Genomic DNA, 19517 nt, shown 5'->3' with positions numbered 1-19517 from the left:
ATCAGGCAGTGTAGACACCTCATCACTACATTGAATACGTACGTTAGAAGAAGAAGTAACATAAATAGGTTTTGCATCGGAGCAACATTTTCAACCATTAGATGGCGGGTAAGAATATGAGACATAATATTAACATGCATTGACACAGTGTCTGGTTAGCTCAGTTGCTAAAGTGCAGGGCTCACCCTAGGGCAGGGCGATATGGACCAAAAACTCTATACCAGTACTGTTAGGCAGAATTCATATATAAATATATATCGGTATTTTCTGCTAAGTAGGCGGGCGGGGAGGGGGGGTTCTGTTTTAGTGGTCATGTTTTTACTATTTGCTATTTTTTTTTCTCCATCAGTAGTAGGCTGCATTAGTCGCCAACTTTCTTCCACCCGCAGCTGCACCGCATGTTGAGGAGGCATGTTGAGGACGTAGCTTATCAAAACAAACGTGGTAGCTAACGAAGGACATCTGACTGGTGTGTTCACTGTCGCTTTACCTGGTCCGCTCTTGTAAAATATCCTCCGTGTCGCTACTTGTAACGTAATCACTCTGTGTTTCTCTGATAAATGCTACAATGTGTCGCCTGTGTGGGCAGTTTTGGTGAGGGTCCATAATCACAGAGAGAGAATTAACACGTTTCCTTTGTCAATGTTTGTATAAACGTCATCTATTATGTGGTTTCTAATGGACTGTGGTGCAGAAACAGTGACAATGTTGCACACTCTTTACTTACATTGTTAATGTTACATAAACACATTGTTTTACTGAATAATTAAGTAAGTACAATTTCTTTATATATATATATATATATATATATATATACATACACACACACACACACACACACACACACACACACACACACACACACATGTCATTTCTTGGCTGGCCACTATCTGCTGTCTCAGAACAACACCTTTTGTGCTGTGTCAACCACCGTAGCTGTCCTACGCTCTTTCAAAGGGTAGGGGGCGGTGGAAGAGTGGAAAGTTGGTGGCAATTCGCAACCCTCACAACTAGATGCCACTAAATCTTACACACTGAACCTTTAAACAGAACATAGACATGACCTTTTGGGCCCTATCTTACATCAGGCACAAAGAAGCACAAAGCTCAGTGTAGGTGTCATTACTTGTGCATATCTGCACATCCTTAACTGTAGGTGTGGTGAGGCGCATTGTTTTTGCATTGCAATCATCAGGCAGCAGAAAGTAATTGCGCCACTGACCAACAAAAACCTGGTCGCAGTATTTTTCTGTTATTCAAAGGGAGTATTATTCAGATAGTAAGATGTGCTCACACAGGATAATCCACGGATTGGGTGGGCCTGGTAATAAAAATGAACACTCTGATTACTAGTGGATGGGTTGTGGGTGGGTGAAATAGGGTGAAGCATCTCCCCATTAAGAGAGACACTGTGCACATTTATGCAAGTGCCAGCAAAGTCATTGCTAATTCAAAACTCACAACACTCACACAGGATCGGTCGGGATCTAATGTTAATTAAAGTTCTGTGTTCTTCTACACATCCAAAAGGTTTTACACACAGTCCAGGTACATAAAATGAAATGGTTTGGAGCAAAGCAGCTGTGCTCCTGATCAATCCTGAGCTCCATTAGAGCTGTCTAAAAATGTATTTCAGAAGCTAAAAGTTTAATTCTGTTTCTGTCAAGTTTATAACTACAGTTTTTAGTTTTGCTGCGACATTACTGTATGCATCGAAATGTTTAAAATTACTGACAGCAGCCTCTCTATTCAGTAAATAATATCGTTCTCTCTCTCTTTCTTTGCTGCGGGTCTGCATCACACTTTCTTATTAATGGTATTAATTGTTCATGTTTTGCCCCCAAAACACACCTATGATTAATTAAGAGGCTGAATGCAACCCGTCTTTCTTTGCAGATCCAGAGATCCAGTTTAACTAGCAGAAGTGGAGTTGAACATGTCCTAAATGTACATTAGCCCATGCACTGTAGATTGTTTAAATAGGGCTAAGTTAAAATGACAAACTTGTCAGCAAACATTGTCCTTTCCTACATCCAGCAGATACGGAGTAACACAGCATTCAGTTTGAGTTGTGTTTGTGTCTGCCTGATGGCAGTCCAATGTTCACTCTCTTTTAGCTTTGTTTTGCTCTCCACCAACTGCTGAGGTAGACACTAACTTTGTCTGTCTCTCGTTTGGTGAGGAGCAGGTAGCGTAAGGTGAGTTTTGTTTTGCTGAAAACAGCTTACTGCTGAAAAACAAGCATTAGAGCAGTGAGAGTGAACCAAAACAGTAAGTCACAGGTTGGAAAATCAAAACAATGAGCTGTATGATGCCCTAAACACTCTTGAGAGCTGAGGGTAACTACAGAGTCTGTAGGTTCATTATTAAGAGCAATCCCTTTCACATACAAGAGGTCATGTGTTCTATTGTTAATATAAAAATATATAGTCGCTTTAGGGACCGCCTGTAAGTATTTGCGTTTGGCAACACCCCTGTTGGGAAGCTTCCCTCGGGGTCAAGCCAATATAACACATCCCAACTTACATGGCATGGTATGGCACATAAAAGGAAATAAAACTGACAAAATATGCCTGAAGAAAGCCAGAGATAGGACATGACGATAATAAAAAAAACACAATAATAATAAAGAGTAATCTCTTATGGATACAAATGGCCAATAAACAGCATAAATCAAAAGCAATGGTCTTGCCTACAGTCCCTAGACAACTCAAATTTATCTCCATACTTTGCTCCTGACTTAAAAGAAAGAGAGAGGAGAGAAAACTGCTAAAAGGGAAACTGGAGAGGCCATTTAGTGATTTGAGCAGTGAAGCTTCTCCGCTGCCAAGGACATGTAAGAGAGACAGAGAGACTGGGAGTGCCTCTCAATACATCAGATGTCAGGAGTGCTCCCTCCCACTCAGACGAATGGCTCTTCTTTTGGAAAGCCCATAAGAGTTACAGCAATCTAAGGTGGGTAAGCAACACAAAATAAATACAGTAAACGTCAAAAACGAACAATCAAAAGGCCATATGACTGCACAATACTGAGAAACATCTTAATGTGTGGGGAGTTGAGCATTACAAATAAGCATTAGAAACATTTTACATTAATGTTGAATAAAATAAAAGATGACGTAAAAAAATGTGTTTCCATTCTTAGTCTACCTCTCCTCCTGGCTTGTTTCATCAGAGAGGGAGGCGAGGCGAAGCAGAGAGCTGTATACTGCGGCAAGCTCAGGCCTCTCCAAGCCACTTATTCTGAGCATCTAGCTTGATTGTAAAAACGTTTCCCTCTTCTTTAATCAATGGAAACTCAACTATCCTGATTCATGGGGCACTCTGGAGTGCATAAATATCTTCTGACAAGCTTGACTGCGTTCTCCACCTACCAGCTCCAGACCACCAGCCACCAGCCACCCCAGTGTTCGTATTATTCTTTTAATCTGCACTTCCTAATTTATTTTTTTCGTCTTCCCAACCATATCTCTCTTGCTCTCTGTTTCAGTCTCTCTGTCTTTTCTCTGTAAATTTTGCTTTAGCTATGACTGTAATCAGTCATTCTTTAGAGTGACTGCGCAACTGCAACATGACAATTTCTGGGAGAAGATAAGGCCCGGGCAGATTAAAAACATTGTTCAGTGTTAGAAGAAAGGAAAAAGTAAATGAAAGGAAAAAAGCAAAAAGGGAAGAACAATGAAACCTTCATCATCAGTGAACACTGGAAACATTTTCAACATTCATCCTCATTACTTATCTCCAGGCAGCCTTTTTTGTCTTGTTTTTCTTTATCTCGACAATAGAGAAAATTTTTCTTCACCAATTATCATTACTGAGGGGTGCTTTAAAATCTGCAGAGCAAATCCATGAAGAGCTTGAGAGATTCCATAAGGTAATGTCAGAGGTTATTTTAAAGAAACTGTTGTCATAAAACATAAACACAGGCATTGCCCTTATTTTCACTTATATCTGACGACCATCTGGCCAGTGGCGAGGGCTCACTCTTCTTACTTAATAGGTTTTATAGTGTGCCAGATAATGTACTGTAAAATTAGCCACAGTCACACTATCAATATTCAACATACATCACAGGCTAGAATTTTAGTTTCCTTAAATGTTTGGCTATTTATTTATATTTATTTGCACATTGCAATTCATTGTGAAGCCACTGAAAAACTGTCCAGTGTCAGTAGATTGACTTTGGTAACTGCCTGTACTAGGCTTGCATTTTTTGTGAAGTTTCAGTTGCCAATAGCTCTGGAGAGTGGTTTCACACTTGTTGCAACTCACAGCCATAATCTCTCATTTAAGACCTGCATCCAAGAGTTTTTGAATTGGGGTACTGCAGAGGCAAGGGTTTGTGTATCTCTGCTGTGTTCCTGCTTGCTTGCATATTCTTGCCAACATTATTGCCAGATGATTGACACTCACTGGCACTCGAGTGTACTTGTAACACACCAAATTTTTAGATGATGTCCTAATCTAGCGATAACCTAAAAAACATATGGCCCACGGTTATTCTACTTACCAAACAGCGTCAACAGCGGAGACAACTCTGGTGAAGGTAAAAAGCTGGTGCATTCGGAGGTAGGGATGAGATGTATTTCTCAGGGCCCACACAGGGCAGAGAGGGTCGCCAGGCAGTTCATACATAAACTTTAGTTAGCTCCGCATTTCACAGGTGTCTTTATTTACGGAGATACCTGCTCAAGCCATTCCTCCATGGTAAGGCCTCCAATTTGGAGTGTTCATTTCCATTATGTATGGAGTTTCCAGCTAGCCAGTTTGCTAACGTAACTTTCTAATCTGATCACGTCTGTTGAAAGGAATTCAACGTCATGGCCATTGTACACGCTCATTATAGCACTACTATGAACCAATCTGATCGCTGGATTTGAGCTACCCGTTTTATAACACTGAATAATCTCTCTACAGACTAATGTCTAAACAAAGTTTTGTTCAATCAAAATACAATGTGAAGGGGATAATGAGTGAATAAGAAAGAAATAGGAGACTAATGCTATACAAAACTGTTTAAATTAATTAAGACATCTGATGAAATGTGACAGAAGATTGGTATGTTCCTTCAGCAGTTACGTTGACATCAGTAGGTTAGATAAGACATCCATACTTGTTGTACTGTATTTGTCATACTGTACAATCACGGTTTTTCCAATCTTATTTAACGCATTATTTTCTCGGATCAACGACAAGATACCCAAGTCAGGTTAGTAACTCAGAGAAACAAAAATATGCAAGTCTCAAAAGGCCTTGACTATCTGCGCCCCAACTGACTAACTGACTAACTGACTAAAATACCGGTGCGTGCATATCTGTTCTCTAGTCTGCCGAATAAGTTGGATTTTATTGAGTCAATTGATTGTAGAGCCAGATGAGTCTATGAGTTTTGCTTATCAATGGACCCCATTAAACACTTGTCACCCCTGGGGGATTTCTTTGACCATGCAAGCCATTGTCAGCAGACAGCAGTCTGACTAATCAATGAGTGCTTAATTACATCTGGTGCATGGTCCAGAGGTGCAGTAAAACAATATGCCCGCACTGTCAGTGTCATCCTTTGTAGAGACAGATGGTACTTTAGTCTGCGACACTGCGAGGATGCACTCACAAAAGAATTTGGGACTTAGCCGAAAATGTCAACAGTTGGAGTGTGTGACGAAACAAATGTGACAAGACAAGATAAGAATGTCATTTGGATTTCACTCTAAAAAACAATTAGGCTTCTCTTATCACTTTCATGAATCTCTGCCTCTTGACACAATACACAACAATAGGCCAAGACTTAATGTTTACAGATTAACAATATCTTCTATTCTCTACCATCATTTTGCATTGTCCTAAGTAGCATAAAAAGATGATCTCCACAAGTAAAACTCTATTTGCATATGGGGTTTAATGGAAATTTGCATACCACTCTTTACACAGTCAACTAAAGCAATAAACAAGGTTTGCAATGGCGTTTTAAGATAGTCATAACGTTGAAGTTCTACTGTACCAAACACTAGCTGGGGTCATCATCATACTGTATGTTATCTTTAAGCAGAAACGGGAAAAAGCTTTTAATGGCTTAGAATAACTCTGTGTCAGAGGACCTGTTGGCTGAGACACCTACTGTATGTAAATCTGTAGGCCATCACTGACTTGATCAGCATAAGGCTGACAACAAAGTGAATTAAGCCCCATCTAAATGTAAATTAGGTTTTATACCTTTGGCAAACAGCTTACATAACCAGTATCTATTTTAATAAACCAATTAGATTTTATTCTGTGCTATAGTAACGCAACAAAATCAAATCTGTGCTTTGGGAAAATGTACATAGGATGCAGATAGCTGTCGACCACAGGAAGCAAAAAGGGGGCACAAAACCTCACTGAGTAATAGGTCTGCATAAATTTCAAATGAAAACGTCTGCTTGAAATACTGTGTTACGTACATTCAGTCTGGTTAGAGAGGAGCAAAATAGACATAGGCTGTCATGAAAGACCATTTCAGTAGCATTGAGAAATATACATGCCTATCCAACATGCAATACATGTGGCAGCAGGACCTTACATACTGGTCTCCAATTTCCTTCCTGTCATTGGTATTGCAGATATCAGACTGATTGTAAACAGCATCTCATTTTATAAGCCTTACTGGTACTTCAAGTACGTACAATGTCTTATCAAGTGTGAATATGGGCACTAAATCTATGGTAAAGAAAAAGATTTTTTTTTTTTCACCTTGTGTGTGCTGTGCCCCATGTACAGCACACAATATGATACAATTATCGACAAACAGATATAAATATATATAATTTTTTTTAAAAACAGAAAATTTACAGGTAACAATTACATTCGTCAGTAAAGTGTTCATTCCACATTGCTTTAAATTGTCCTGTTGAAACCAAGACATCTAGTTTAAACTTTTCCTGTAATTTATTCCAAGGCTTCGCATTATATTTAAAGCCCGTTTTCCCTAGCTCAGAATCAGCTCTAGGAATTTCTAAGACTAACCAATCTTTGGAACGTGTCTGATAACTTCCGACTTTCCAATTTATTTTAGCAGTTAGATAGCTGGGAAGTTTATACATTATAGCCTTACATACGACTTATAACCAGTGCCTTGTTCTCCTGGCGACCAAAGAATCCCACCCCACCAGCAAGTACAGTAGACAATGGTGTGTGTTGAAATTGGCACAGGTAATAAACTGCAAGGCAGCCTGATAAACTCCATCAAGAGGTTTTAGCACTGCAGCTGAAGCATACGGATACAGTATATCGGCATAGTCAAGTACTGACATGAAAGTAGCTTCTTCACTTCTATGCTGATTAGACAGACATGATTTATTTCTGTAGAAGAAAACCAATCTTAACTCATCTTAAGATGTTCCTACGCAAACACCTTCACTGAATAAAAACACATTCATTCTGCCAATACTGGACTACTACTTTGTATAACATTTCACCTCATTAAAGAAATAACTGAAAATGCATTAGAAAATGTTTGTAATAACAAAAAACAGCAAGGGATACAAAGGAAACATTTCATTATTATGAAATTATTATTATTATACCACTATTACTTATTTCATGGACAAATTAGTGGGGTTATACATTATTTACCTAAGGTTTCATAAGATCCTCATAAATTACATACAAATATGTTCTTTTATAATGCTAGACCATCATACAGGAAGGGTTGTTAAGATCCCAATGTGTTTCCTAGGAAGAATTCCAGCTTTTTATTTCTTTAAATTTCAATAAAGCGTATAGCATATTTAGCATATTTTAATAGCATATTTTAATATCCTGAACAAAATATTTCTCAGTACAATTACCTTAAAGGATACCACTGTCATTTTGTATCTTATCCAGAAGAAGTGTATTTAGGCATACTATGGTAGAATTATGACATTGATTGAGCGCACGACTGAAGTGGCTCCAGTAGTTTGTACACACTTTAACTGTGACTTCTAAAGGTCACAGAGTGTGTGTGGATTTAAACAGATTTTGCAACTTTAAGAAAGAAAACTTCAAGGAACAGCTTTGCAATAATTTGTAAATTATCAGATGTTAATAGCTGCTCAGTACAAGTTAACAAGGCTTAAACATACACTTTGTAAGAACTATTTTAAAGTAATATCAAGGCTCACTTTAAAGTAAAGCAAACAATAGCTGTGATGCCTAAATTAAACAGCATCAGGGCATTAATTTGACATTAGCTTGCAAACATAAATTCAACCCCCGTTCTAACTTTAGTAATGCATTTGCTGGAAAGAGATTAATATCAATTCCATAAATCATTCAGGGGATAGATCCGGAGCCAGAGACACTGGTATGTTAGCTGATCTCAGTGTGGAAGCTCACATTAATCAATGTCTGAGCTCCTGCATGTCATTTGGGAAAAAAGGCAAATATATAAAAAGGGCAATCGCCACACTGATATCTCAGCACAATCCTCCTAATGTAACATGTTCAGATTTTTACACACCGTTACTATATATATGCACTCACTTCACATGCCTCCTGTCTACTGTTTACAAAAACTGTGGATTTGGTTCCCTATTTCCTTATTTATCCATGCATATGCCCACACAAGATGTTTTTTCATCTTGTAAAATGAATTAGTAAAAGGCCTAGGCCTTACAAATGTAAGAAAACTTTTTCTCATGTGATCGGCTGACCTCTAACTCTTTGAAAATCAAGTCTATCAGAGACAACATAATAGTAAAAATCAACTTTGGAGAACAACATTGACAATGTCACCAAGGCCAGACATCAGAAAGCAAACAGGGTGAAGCTCATCCCAGTCTGCAGAAACCAAAATGGGCTTGTCTGTGGAAATATGAAATCTGAGTGCCATTTGAACCTAATCTCCACACAGAGATTCAGTCCCAGAGAGACCTGCTGATTCCCTGATTTACTCTGCCTACTTGTGTGCTTGAGTGTGCGCCTTTGTGTGGGTCTAGCCAACTGACCTTGTCAGTGCTGAGAAGGTACTTTATTTTCATTTTCGTGCCATTCAGCTGTCAGAAAAAGTGGCCAAACAAAGGCCATTAACAAATGACACTGGAGCATATTAACTTTATCTCACTGCACGCCTTGATCCACCAAAACAGACAGACAAGGTAACAGGTCAACCACCCTTTCAGGTATACTTAATATACTTCTCTTTTTAGCCATGCTGGCAGCTCTAGCGACAGCAAAGTTGGTTGGTATGTAAGTAATCACTAAAGCAATTATGCACATACTTTCTGTGTAAAAAGTTGTTCTGCAATAAGAAAATGTGCAGAGAAATAGCAAAAATAGTCACATAATAACAAAAAATGAATGGGGATATTAAACGTATAATAAACAGTGTACTGCATCATGCATAGATATATATCTGTATTTCTGTATATATTCATATTTAGACAATGAGTAAATACACATCATCACTGAACCCTCTACATGCCAAGATACAGACACATGCATTTACATACACTTACAGTATAATAAAGTATACATGTGAACAAGCACATAACAACATAATTATACAAAAGGATTGTCTCAAAACAAAGACTATTTGTTTTTCAGATGATTAGGCCATAAAGCCGCTGCAAGAAAATAGATAATAGATTTTGAGATACTAGCACTAGACAATAAATATTTATATGAACGTGTGCCTGATAATACTGTTGCCAAGATATGTCTTAGTCTTGATAGAGCTCTTAGATCCACAGACTCACAGCTTGTTGCTATACATGAAAACTCAGACACTCATATATGCAGAAGATGCTTTCTACTTTTGTACCCAAAACCTGGAAAAGTCTCACTGGCTTTGCAGGGGATTCTGTAAATATTGCTTATTCTCAGACTATTTAAATATGCCACATCTAATGAATAGAGATTGTGGACTGGAACATATAGCCTGATAAGGTTGGATAAATAAAGTAATGCTAATCCAAGCAAAGCTGTAGTTTGAATAGGCAGCAATGCAATGAGGGTCAAATGTGTGCACTGCAGTCAAATTTATTTGATCTACCTGTGATGAGATTTCTAGCTGTGGTGTTTTGAACAAGCTGGAGGTGTTTGGTGGAAACTTGGAGTAGGTGGCATTAAAATTCTTTGAATTTGAATTCATTGAATTCTTGTTGTGAGTGCAATGGAATGGACGTATGTCTCGGGGTGAGGGAGGGCCCACGAAATATTGTAATTGTTTGCAGCCACCACTGACCACAGTGGTGACATTTAATACCAAATATCAACGTCACCAACATGAAAGGAACAATGTAAAACAACATTATGGATTCCCACCTTATTTAACCGATAAGGCAATTTTCAAGTTTACTACTCACCACTCTCAAAACAAGCATCAAAAACCAGATGTCCTTTTCGCGGAGGTCCAGCGTAACCTGGTGGGCTCACCATCAGTTTGTTCACGTTCCCCACCAATGCATCCTCTCCTCCAGTTTCACTGCCTGAAGAACAAGTGCAACATGTAGGAATAAGATGAGTGTCACTCTATTCATAGGTTATGCGTAAACATTTGTTAAATAAGCGTTGTCTAACTTTATTTTAAAGGATGTAAGACCTTAGCCTGTAGATCATCCGTAAATGAATCCCTCATACAAAATTACAAAGTCATAGATTGTTGCTTAAAAAACATATATTGCCATGTAGCACCTTACACCACCACTAAACCCAAATTATGGGTAAAATAAGATAAAAAAGATGCAAATTATTTCAAAGCTTTGTCAACTTTAACAGAAACAAAACAGTTGATCTAAAGTGTCAAATGGAGTAACACAAATAGATAACAAAGCATATGAAGGTTGAAAGAAATCTTTATTTTTTTCATTGCAGCACAAGCATATGCATATGGCGTCTAATTTAAACGCAGGGCTTTGTTTCTGTGTTTGAATAAATTTTAAAAAGTAAAAGCTGTACTTTCTATTAATTTATTATTTTTGTTTTCCTATTAGTTGAAGCCTTTTTGTGAACAGGCCAATACATTTCAACAATATTTAGCATAATTTATTTTTATTTGAACACTTGGCGACTTTGCCTCCGACTGAGATGACTGTATTTCAGAGTGGTCTGTCTTATGTTTTATTTCTTTAAATTATGTTTACATTTTTTTAAGCATTTGCAGTTTTAAGTATTTGTGCAATCCTTTGTGATTTCTCAAACAAACATTGATACATACTTTAAATTTTTTTTTTTAAACAAAAATAATATTTAATCAATTGTCTGCAACACTCATACAGCCTATGCACTCACTGCAATTCTGAGGCACAGGTAGAAACAGTGACAGTAACAATATCTGCAAACTAAATGAAAAGCAAAATGCTTTGCTACATAGGAGTACCTGCACCTCAATCCTCAACCCACTTGTAACTTACCTGTGATGAGTATTTGCATATCAAAGAGCCAATTCCAAATGTTTACTTTTTTTCAGGTATTAACCACAGAGTTTTGATTTAATGAATACTACACTGAAAACGTGTTGTGTAATCCTAAAACCATCAGCAATCTTAACGTTTTACATGCATGGTGAAGTGCTTAACTTTAAAAATCTGTCCATTATTTGTTGGTTCAAATCTCTGTTAACGTTATGAGTTTATCAATACAGTTGGCATTTGTTCGCGGATTATGGCTTTAATTTAGGAGGGTAAGTTAAGTTACCGACAAACACCACGTTCCAGTTGCTTGTTAAACAAGAGCAACTTCAGTTACCGACAGCTAGCAAATTAGCTGCACATTAGTTAACTGGAGGAGCTATCCCTAACTAATCTAACACAGCTAACGTTAGCTAGGACATGGGAGATACAATAACGTTACAACTACGTTAGTGCTCGCCCGTAACGGTACAGCGGAGTGGATAACGTTAAAATGCCAGCAGTTGTCTAAAGTCATTCAGTGATGTAGTGCCCGAGGGCAGTTAGTTATACGATTGGTAGCAGCAATGCTATCTCATAACAAGCTGGTGACATGCCTCTTGTTTACATCCTTGTACCTGCTAGCTTAGGAGGTTAGCACATTTCACGTCAGCGACAATATAAAGACACGCAGCGAGCCTGAAACACGCAGCTATTGTTTGTCAGGCACTTGGGCATCGTCCGCCCCTTTTCGCTTGTATATCAAAGAAGGGGAAGCCAGGTAAGGCTCATATGTACACACCAATCTCGACGTCTCTAACAGTGATCTCCTCCATCTTCCTTTCCATCGTGTTACAGAGCAGCCGACGCTCCCTGTGTGTTACCACAGCAACGGAGCAGGAGGAAGAGGCGCTGTCACCTCGATCAGTAAGTACACAGCTGCAGACATGCAGGGCATCCCTTCACATACAGGCGAGCTCAGCCAAGTCCAGTTGATGAATTATATGCACTAAAATACCAGAATGACAACATAAGCTGATATTGATTTGGTATTGGTGATTTCTGCACTTAGATCCAGGGGCACAAATCATTGAACACAGCAAACAAATTTGCAAAAACATGCCACTCAGAAACAGAAATGCTGATGTTCTGTACTGCAGATTCCAAGTCTCAAGCTGTTGTGGATCAGGAAAACTTGATATAATTCTGTCTGAAAAGCAAATTTTACAAACATTCCCAAAATGTTCTGTATTCATAGTTATAATACAAGGCAGGCCTACAAGGTACGATGTCCTCCAAGTTGTGCAATGAACCCCTACAAATGGTTCAGAACGCAGCAGCGCGTTTTGTTTTTAAGGACTCATGTCACTCCATTACTCAGCTACCTCCATTGGCTACCTGTGGCCTCCCAAATCAAAGTCAAGTCACTAATGCTTGCATACAGACTGACTACTGGGTCCGCACCCATCTACTTAAGCTCCATAATACAAGCTTACGTTCCTTCTCGTCCACTGTGCTCCTCCAACGAACGCCGCCTAGTTCTGCCATCCCTACACACAAAGCAATCTCAGTCCCGGCTGTTCTCATCTGTAACACCACAATTGTGGAACAAGCTACCACATGCCATCAAAGCAAGGGCGTCCCTCTCTAACTTCAAAAAGCTCCTGAAAACTCAACACTTTCTCTTGTAACACCTCTAACCCCTAACATGCACTTCCTGTGTTCTTCGTTTTCTATCTCCTTACTATTCTCATGTATTGTTTGCAATATTTAGTTAACTCTTCCCTTTGCCATACGTGCTACTAGCTCTTACTAGTATTTATTGTCACTTGTAGATCTTACTGTATGTTGTTCCTCAAATGTAAGTTGATTGGACAAAAGTGTCCTCCAACTGACTAAATGTAAATGTACAAGGTCCAAGGTAGATTTATTTGTCACATTGCAACAGCTTGTAAAGTTAAATTTAGTTTGTAACTCCCTTCTGCTACGTAGCAGACAATATACAGTAATACAAAAGCAATCATAAAAATGGTAGACACAAATAAACTATATTCAATGGAGCAGTGCTGAGGATGAAGTTGAGTTTAAAAGTCTGATAGCTTGGGGGGGAAAAGCTGATCTGCAGTCTGGTGGTGCAGCAGCAGAAATATATCTATATCTCTACCCGAAAGGCAGCAGGGTGAACAAGCTGTGGCTGGGGTGGAAACTGTCCTTTAATATCCTTTGGGCTCTGCGTAGGCACCTCACCTCACAGATATCATGATAATATTGTTATTATCATTATAGGAAAACTTCATGTACCAGTGTGCAACATAGTAGCCTTTACTTTCAACATTCACATTCTGCCGGCAACACTAAACTCAAAACGCCTCCGAATACACTGCCTGTAACCTGAAAGCAGTATATTGTACACACCTCAGTTTTATTGCAGCCATACCTGCATTTTTAATGGTGTTTTCAGAGAAAAGAGCCAATGATTGCAGGCAGCAGTCAGAGATTCTGAATTATCCTGTAGATTGATTAAAGCTGGAGATTTTCTAGACAATTGGAGCATAGATGTCATCAAGGCCAATCAAGCCTGCCCCTATTCCTTTCCCATTACAAAGGCTGCACCTGATTAAGTACATCAAATGAGCAGCCGCACAACTCCTGGAGCAAGAGGCATACAGGCTGCTGCTAATTTTCAGGTTATAAGCTGTGTGTAACAGGACCAAATGAATAAGACCAGGGAGAGGGCAATGATTTTTCTCTCTGTGTGTGATCTGTATTTGATGGCAAGCATCAACAGGCCACTGAGTAGATAGGTCGGACTGATTATTTCTCAGATGACAGGAAGAGAATATAGAGCTGCTGTGTAATATTTCGTTAAAATTGAAAATTGAGTAGCTGTCCTCCATGCTGTGTCATTCCTTTAACACTATGCCAATTAAAGAGCTCTATGGTTGTACAATCATTCATTTTCTGGAGAGAGATTGAAATTGAATTATGGAGCATGAGAAGAATGAATTGGATACGCTACATGTTTCCCTTGTTTCTCTGCTCTTATGAAATAGAGAGACTGCACAGGAATAGTTGAATTTACCGATCTTGGCTTGTCTCTGCCAGAGTTGGTGCAGTGAGATATTGTTTGTAACCTGATCTTATGGGTGAAAGTCACATTTGGTTGTTGTTGTTTTTTAAAAAACAGAGTTTGAATAAGAACGTGATTTGCGTATCAATATATCTGTCAAACATGGTCTTTTGGCTATCCATATGGCTTTTTCGTAAGCTGTGATATTGTTATATTAAAGAGACACTGAAATTAAGGTGACATTTTCTAAAAATATACATATTTAAATCTATTCATTACAAACAATTAGATGTAATAATTTACTTCGGTCCCTTATTGGAACTCAGACTTGAGCTTCATATCTGCGGTGCCTTAATGATGTTACAATCTATAGGAGTTATTACAGCACTGCTTTAAGTCACATGAAGTCTTTTCTTCTTGATGGCTTTCCTTTTCTTTTAAAGCTTCATATTCTATATTGATGTGTCCTCTTTTTAAACATGTCTGAAGTAGGAGAAAAAATTGCAACACTTTCAACAATAATCCCTATTCTTTCTGTACAAGTAACACTCTGCATGCATACAGTATGTTGTATGTCATGATGTCAGCAAAGTGCAGCAATGATTTAATGAACACATCCATTCACAGGGAAAAAAGAATAACATGAAAGAGAAGTACAGTCTCTCAAATTTTAATTATCTCTCAGGAGAGTGTATTTTAACATGCTAATCAAAACATGTTTGACCGGAACACATGAATGTACTTCACGTGTAGACATCCCTGTCATGGTTTAAAACAGTAACATTAAGAAGATGTGGCTATTCTAAGCTTTGGTGGCTTGTGACAGGAGGACACGCTGCACCATCAAAATCCTGTGCAGAACATATCAGAAACCCTTTAGGGAAACAGTAGCTTTGGCACTGCAAAGGTATTTTAAAGCCGTGCTTTTCATTCTTTCAGAAAGATACTTTTTCTTTTAAACTGTAAAAATGATCAAATAAGTCAGTGCTTGTAGCTCAGTGCCATAACTGAAAGAAGAAAAAAAACAACACAAACAATTTCTTGTTTATGTTTACAGCCTGAGGCTTGGTGTGTGTGTTTGTGTGTGTGTGCGCGCCAATCTATGTTTTCATATTTCTATTCCAGCAAGTACAGGGAAACCCTTTTTACTCTGGCCAGCTAAGGACTTCCACACATAAAGTCCATCATCAATGAAGGAGGAAGTCATGCAAAAAATCTAAACACAGGGTACAAGTGGCAGCGGGTTGGAGGCGGGTGGTTGTGAGAGTCAGGGTGTTTTTTTTTTTGGTGTGAGTGGGGTGGGGGTGGGTATTTGCAGAGACCAGTCAGCACTACACAGAGAATCACTATGGTGACAGCAATCAGGAGGCTCAGGGGAGTGAGGCTTGGTCAGAGAGGAGGGCTTGAGAGGCAGCTGACTGAAGAATCAGCCCTCACTCTGGATGATTCAACTGACAGCTCCCCCCAGGGCTCCGCCGGACCAGCCATCCCCAGAGGCCGGGGGCTTTATGGAACAGGGATGTGGCTAGCAACCCTTTTTCTGAGGGAGAGAAGCAACGGAATTGAAGCCAGGACATAACACAGTCATGTCGTTGATGATACTTTGGCATATCCTGCTACCGATGAAAATGTACAAAGAGAAAATGTGCTAATTTAAAACATATAAACAATAGTATATGCCACGTTCTTGATAAGTGTGAGACTCTCTACTTATTTTTTCCTTACATAAACATCTGTTAAAACTAACAGTTTCCTAACACTTCCTCTGCTTTGTACCCTGTTACCCATTCCCTCATTCATTAATCGTCACCCTCTCTTTTCTCTTTATCACTTCCTCTGTCTCTCTGTCCCTTTCTCCCGCCCTCTCTGCTATACTGGACACTGTCCACCTAAACAGATGGTCCGGTGTCAATAGGCTGCTATTAACTGGCCGCTTTCCCCACTCTGATCCAAGACAGCAAAAAGCACATTCACAGCACTGGGAATGAATCCTTTGCCAGCTTGATAGAGCCACGAGAAGATTAGCATTAGTGAAGATGATGCCGATCCCAATCACTCTGTCAGCATCATTTTTGTTATTTTCTCCTAAAAATTCATGATCCCAATTTCATAAACATTTTGGCTTTGTTTTTCTTTCTTCTTTCCCCATACACTAGATGCAGCTACAGCACACTGTGAGTCATACTGTGAAATCTCTCAGGTGTTATCAACTGAAACAAAGAATGTAGTGAATCATATTTTTGGCACAAGTTCACCTAATCTTTTTTTTTTCTTCCTTGTTTATTTTTTCCGTAGTTGGGATCTCCTGCCATGCCTGTGACTAGCTGCTTCGTCATCTCTCTGCCACACCCTGCTGAGGAAAAAGGACATCCACCTGACCTTGATGCTCACATCAGCCCAACCCTCACGTTTTTTCTCTGTTACTGAGAGGTACCATTCACTTCCACTCTCTTGAGTGGAAGTGAAAGATCTCTTGATAGTCTGCAGATTTTATTACATTCCATTGCCTTATGTGTGCCTGTCACAAAAACATGAGAAAGAAATGAATTATTTCCTTCCCAAAAGTCTTTTTCACATTTGTAGCCACAACCTGTTTTTGTAAGAGCAATAATTAGATAACAGGACCGAACATTATTAGTCGTCACACCACTAACCAATCCATTTGTGTCTGGCTGTTTGTTTATTCTTGTCAGGGAGTCAGAGCTACTATAAGTGCAAACGCTCCTTCACCATCTCTACCTGTAAAAGAGGAGAAGAGAGGAAAATCTAAAAGATAGGAGTGGCACGGAGAGGAAGGAATGTGGCGGCGATGGTGTCGCTGTTGCTAGAACAGTCTTCCCACCTTGTGGTAGCACAGTGAACTGTAGCTGCATCAATGCGTGAGCAATGGGGGAGAGAGAGAGAGAGAGAGAGAGAGAGAGAGAGAGAGAGAGAGAGAGAGAGAGATGCAGAGAGAGATGGAGTGAGAGAGATAGGGTGAGAGAGGGAGGGAGAGCAAAGGAGAGAGCCAAAGGGAGTGATACAGAGAGAGAGAAGAGAGAAGAGAGAGAGAGCAAAAGGGAGGGGAGTTTAAACTAAGTGCTATGTTGTGGGACAGGCTAATCTGCTAGCGAGCAGTGTGAGGATCGGAGCGTATTGTGAGAGCCAGTGTGCGGGGGACAGATAAGGGAGTCAGCCAGCCAGCCCGCCAGCCCGAGCCACCGACCCACCGACTGTCTGACTGCCTGTTTTAATGTGCTGACTCTGGGGAGATTTAAAAAAACAACAACAGCATATTGACTCCTTAGACGTGTGCGGAGACCCTGGGCACAAACGCCACCACTACAGCCAGCAGAGGTGCATCAGCAGACAGGGGGAGAAAGAAAAGATAGAGCGCCGAAAAAAATCACAACTCCAAAATCTGAAAATTAAAGAGGATATTTTTATCCCCCTCTTTTTTTCGATTGATTTCATTTTTTTCTTTCTTTCTTTTTTGTGTTCCCGGGACTGACTCCCAGCTGTAGAGAAGAACAAGGGGAGCAAAGAACTGAAGAGAATCTGAAAATAAAAGGACAGAACGAAAGCAAAAAAAAAGCACCGAATCTGAACATGTTCGAAATAAGCCGAACACTCAACGCCGCTTTGTTGAGCAATGAGGTAAAGAGATTTGGATTTGCTTCTTTCTCCACACCTCACCTGTGTATGTCTGCTGCCAACCATTCTGTCATGTGTGTTATTGTATGTCCGTGCGTGTCTGTACACTTGTGTATGCTCATAGCCAGAAGACAGAGGGGATGATTGATAACAGCTGCAGTTTATTATAATATTTCCCCGGCATGATAGTTGATACGGAGAAAATGGGACTGCTACGCTTTTCACACTCATCCTGGCTTGTAATAATAAATGGTGAGCTAGTGCCTATACTTTATATCTCCCTATTGTTACAAAACCAAGGTAGTTATCAAACCCATCCAGCATAGGCTTGCTTGTGAAATTGCCCACCTGAGGCTAAAATTGTGTGTGTGCCTTCATGTGCACGTACAGTATGTCTGTAAATGCAAGTGTGTATGCCTGAATGTGTGTGTTCACACATGCATTTGTGTGAGAGCAAAGTGTTCTGTAATCCCCCTCTACCTCCTCTTTCTTCATGTCCCCCACCCCTACCCCACCCCCTCTTCTGTCCTTTACCATTCCCTCCGTCCTTCCTACCTGCTGTTATCTGTTCTCCTTCCCTTTTCTCACACCCCTTCCCTCTCTCTTTTTTCCTCTCTCTCTCTCTCTCTCTCTCTGTCTCTCTCCTCCCCTCTCCTCCTGTGTCTATGTATGAGTGTGTGTGTTCTGTGAGCAGCGTCTCAAGATGATGGCGAGGTACGGGCAGCTCTCGGGACTAGCAGCCAGTGGCGTGGGCTCCGTCCCCGAGACGCACTCGCCGCTATTTCCCAGGGATCTCCTGTCATCGCCAGCCCAGATGGGCTACAGGTCACCCCTGGTAAGAGGATAGATAGACCAATATATCTCCATCGCTTTAATGAACACAGGCAAGCATAATACCAAGAAGAGAAACAGGGAAAAAAAAAACAAGAGAGCGGTAGCGGTTAGTATCTGTGAAACTGTGTGTGTTGTGTGTGAGTGAGGAAAAGAGCAAAAGGGCAGAAAGCGAGCAAATCAATTGTGGGATTCTGCCTGTATCCCCAATGGATAGTATTAGTAAATATTTACATTGTTATGTTTGTTCAATTACGGACGCCTACTCTGTCTTTAGCCTCTACCAGTCAGACTGTTATCAAGGGAATTTGAGGTGTTTGTGTGTGCGCATGAATGTGTGAGTGTGTGTAATATATTTTATGTTTGTTGTATTTTGTGAATTCTGTTAGCGTCTGCAGTGTTTGCATTTTATGTTTGCCTTCGCTCCCTTGATTATGAATTAACTTTCATAGTGAATCAATTAATAGGCATAACGAGTGCACCTACAATTGTACCATTTTGAACTTTTATATAACATCCTTTAAAAAGGGAGAGATTCATTTTTCAACGCCCTTAGGAGATGTACAGTTGTGTAAGATGACAGATTTCAAATGACATTTGATCATAACCATCAATCTAATTCAATTACAATAAACATC

The 19517-nt window shown here is 39.7% G+C and overlaps 2 protein-coding genes across 8 annotated transcripts in view; one reads left to right on the top strand and one right to left on the bottom strand.

Annotated features, from left to right (window-relative positions):
• agbl4 (AGBL carboxypeptidase 4) overlaps positions 1–12208 on the bottom strand; it is a 317541-nt gene extending 305333 nt beyond the window's left edge. For both annotated transcript variants that reach the window (XM_046048777.1, XM_046048778.1), the window contains exons 1-2: positions 12148–12208; positions 10323–10445 (exon numbers count right to left, since the gene is read on the bottom strand). In XM_046048777.1, the coding sequence (XP_045904733.1) occupies positions 10323–10445; positions 12148–12193 (169 nt within the window). In that variant the 5' untranslated portion in view covers positions 12194–12208. The remainder of the gene's footprint in view (positions 1–10322; positions 10446–12147) is intronic.
• elavl4 (ELAV like neuron-specific RNA binding protein 4) overlaps positions 11803–19517 on the top strand; it is a 78115-nt gene continuing 70400 nt past the window's right edge. For 3 of the 6 annotated variants that reach the window (XM_046048781.1, XM_046048779.1, XM_046048784.1), the window contains exons 1-5: positions 11803–12126; positions 12204–12272; positions 16711–16845; positions 17913–18051; positions 18743–18883. In XM_046048781.1, coding sequence (XP_045904737.1) covers positions 16799–16845; positions 17913–18051; positions 18743–18883 — 327 coding nt within the window. In that variant the 5' untranslated portion in view covers positions 11803–12126; positions 12204–12272; positions 16711–16798. Of the gene's footprint in view, positions 12127–12165; positions 12273–16710; positions 16846–17912; positions 18052–18742; positions 18884–19517 lie in introns of those variants that run through there. The other 3 variants (XM_046048782.1, XM_046048780.1, XM_046048783.1) reach the window with 3 other exon arrangements.

Source organism: Micropterus dolomieu, linkage group LG05 (genome assembly GCF_021292245.1).
Source record: "Micropterus dolomieu isolate WLL.071019.BEF.003 ecotype Adirondacks linkage group LG05, ASM2129224v1, whole genome shotgun sequence".
Taxonomy (NCBI): domain Eukaryota; kingdom Metazoa; phylum Chordata; class Actinopteri; order Centrarchiformes; family Centrarchidae; genus Micropterus; species Micropterus dolomieu.
This window is presented reverse-complemented; position numbering and strand designations above follow the sequence as displayed.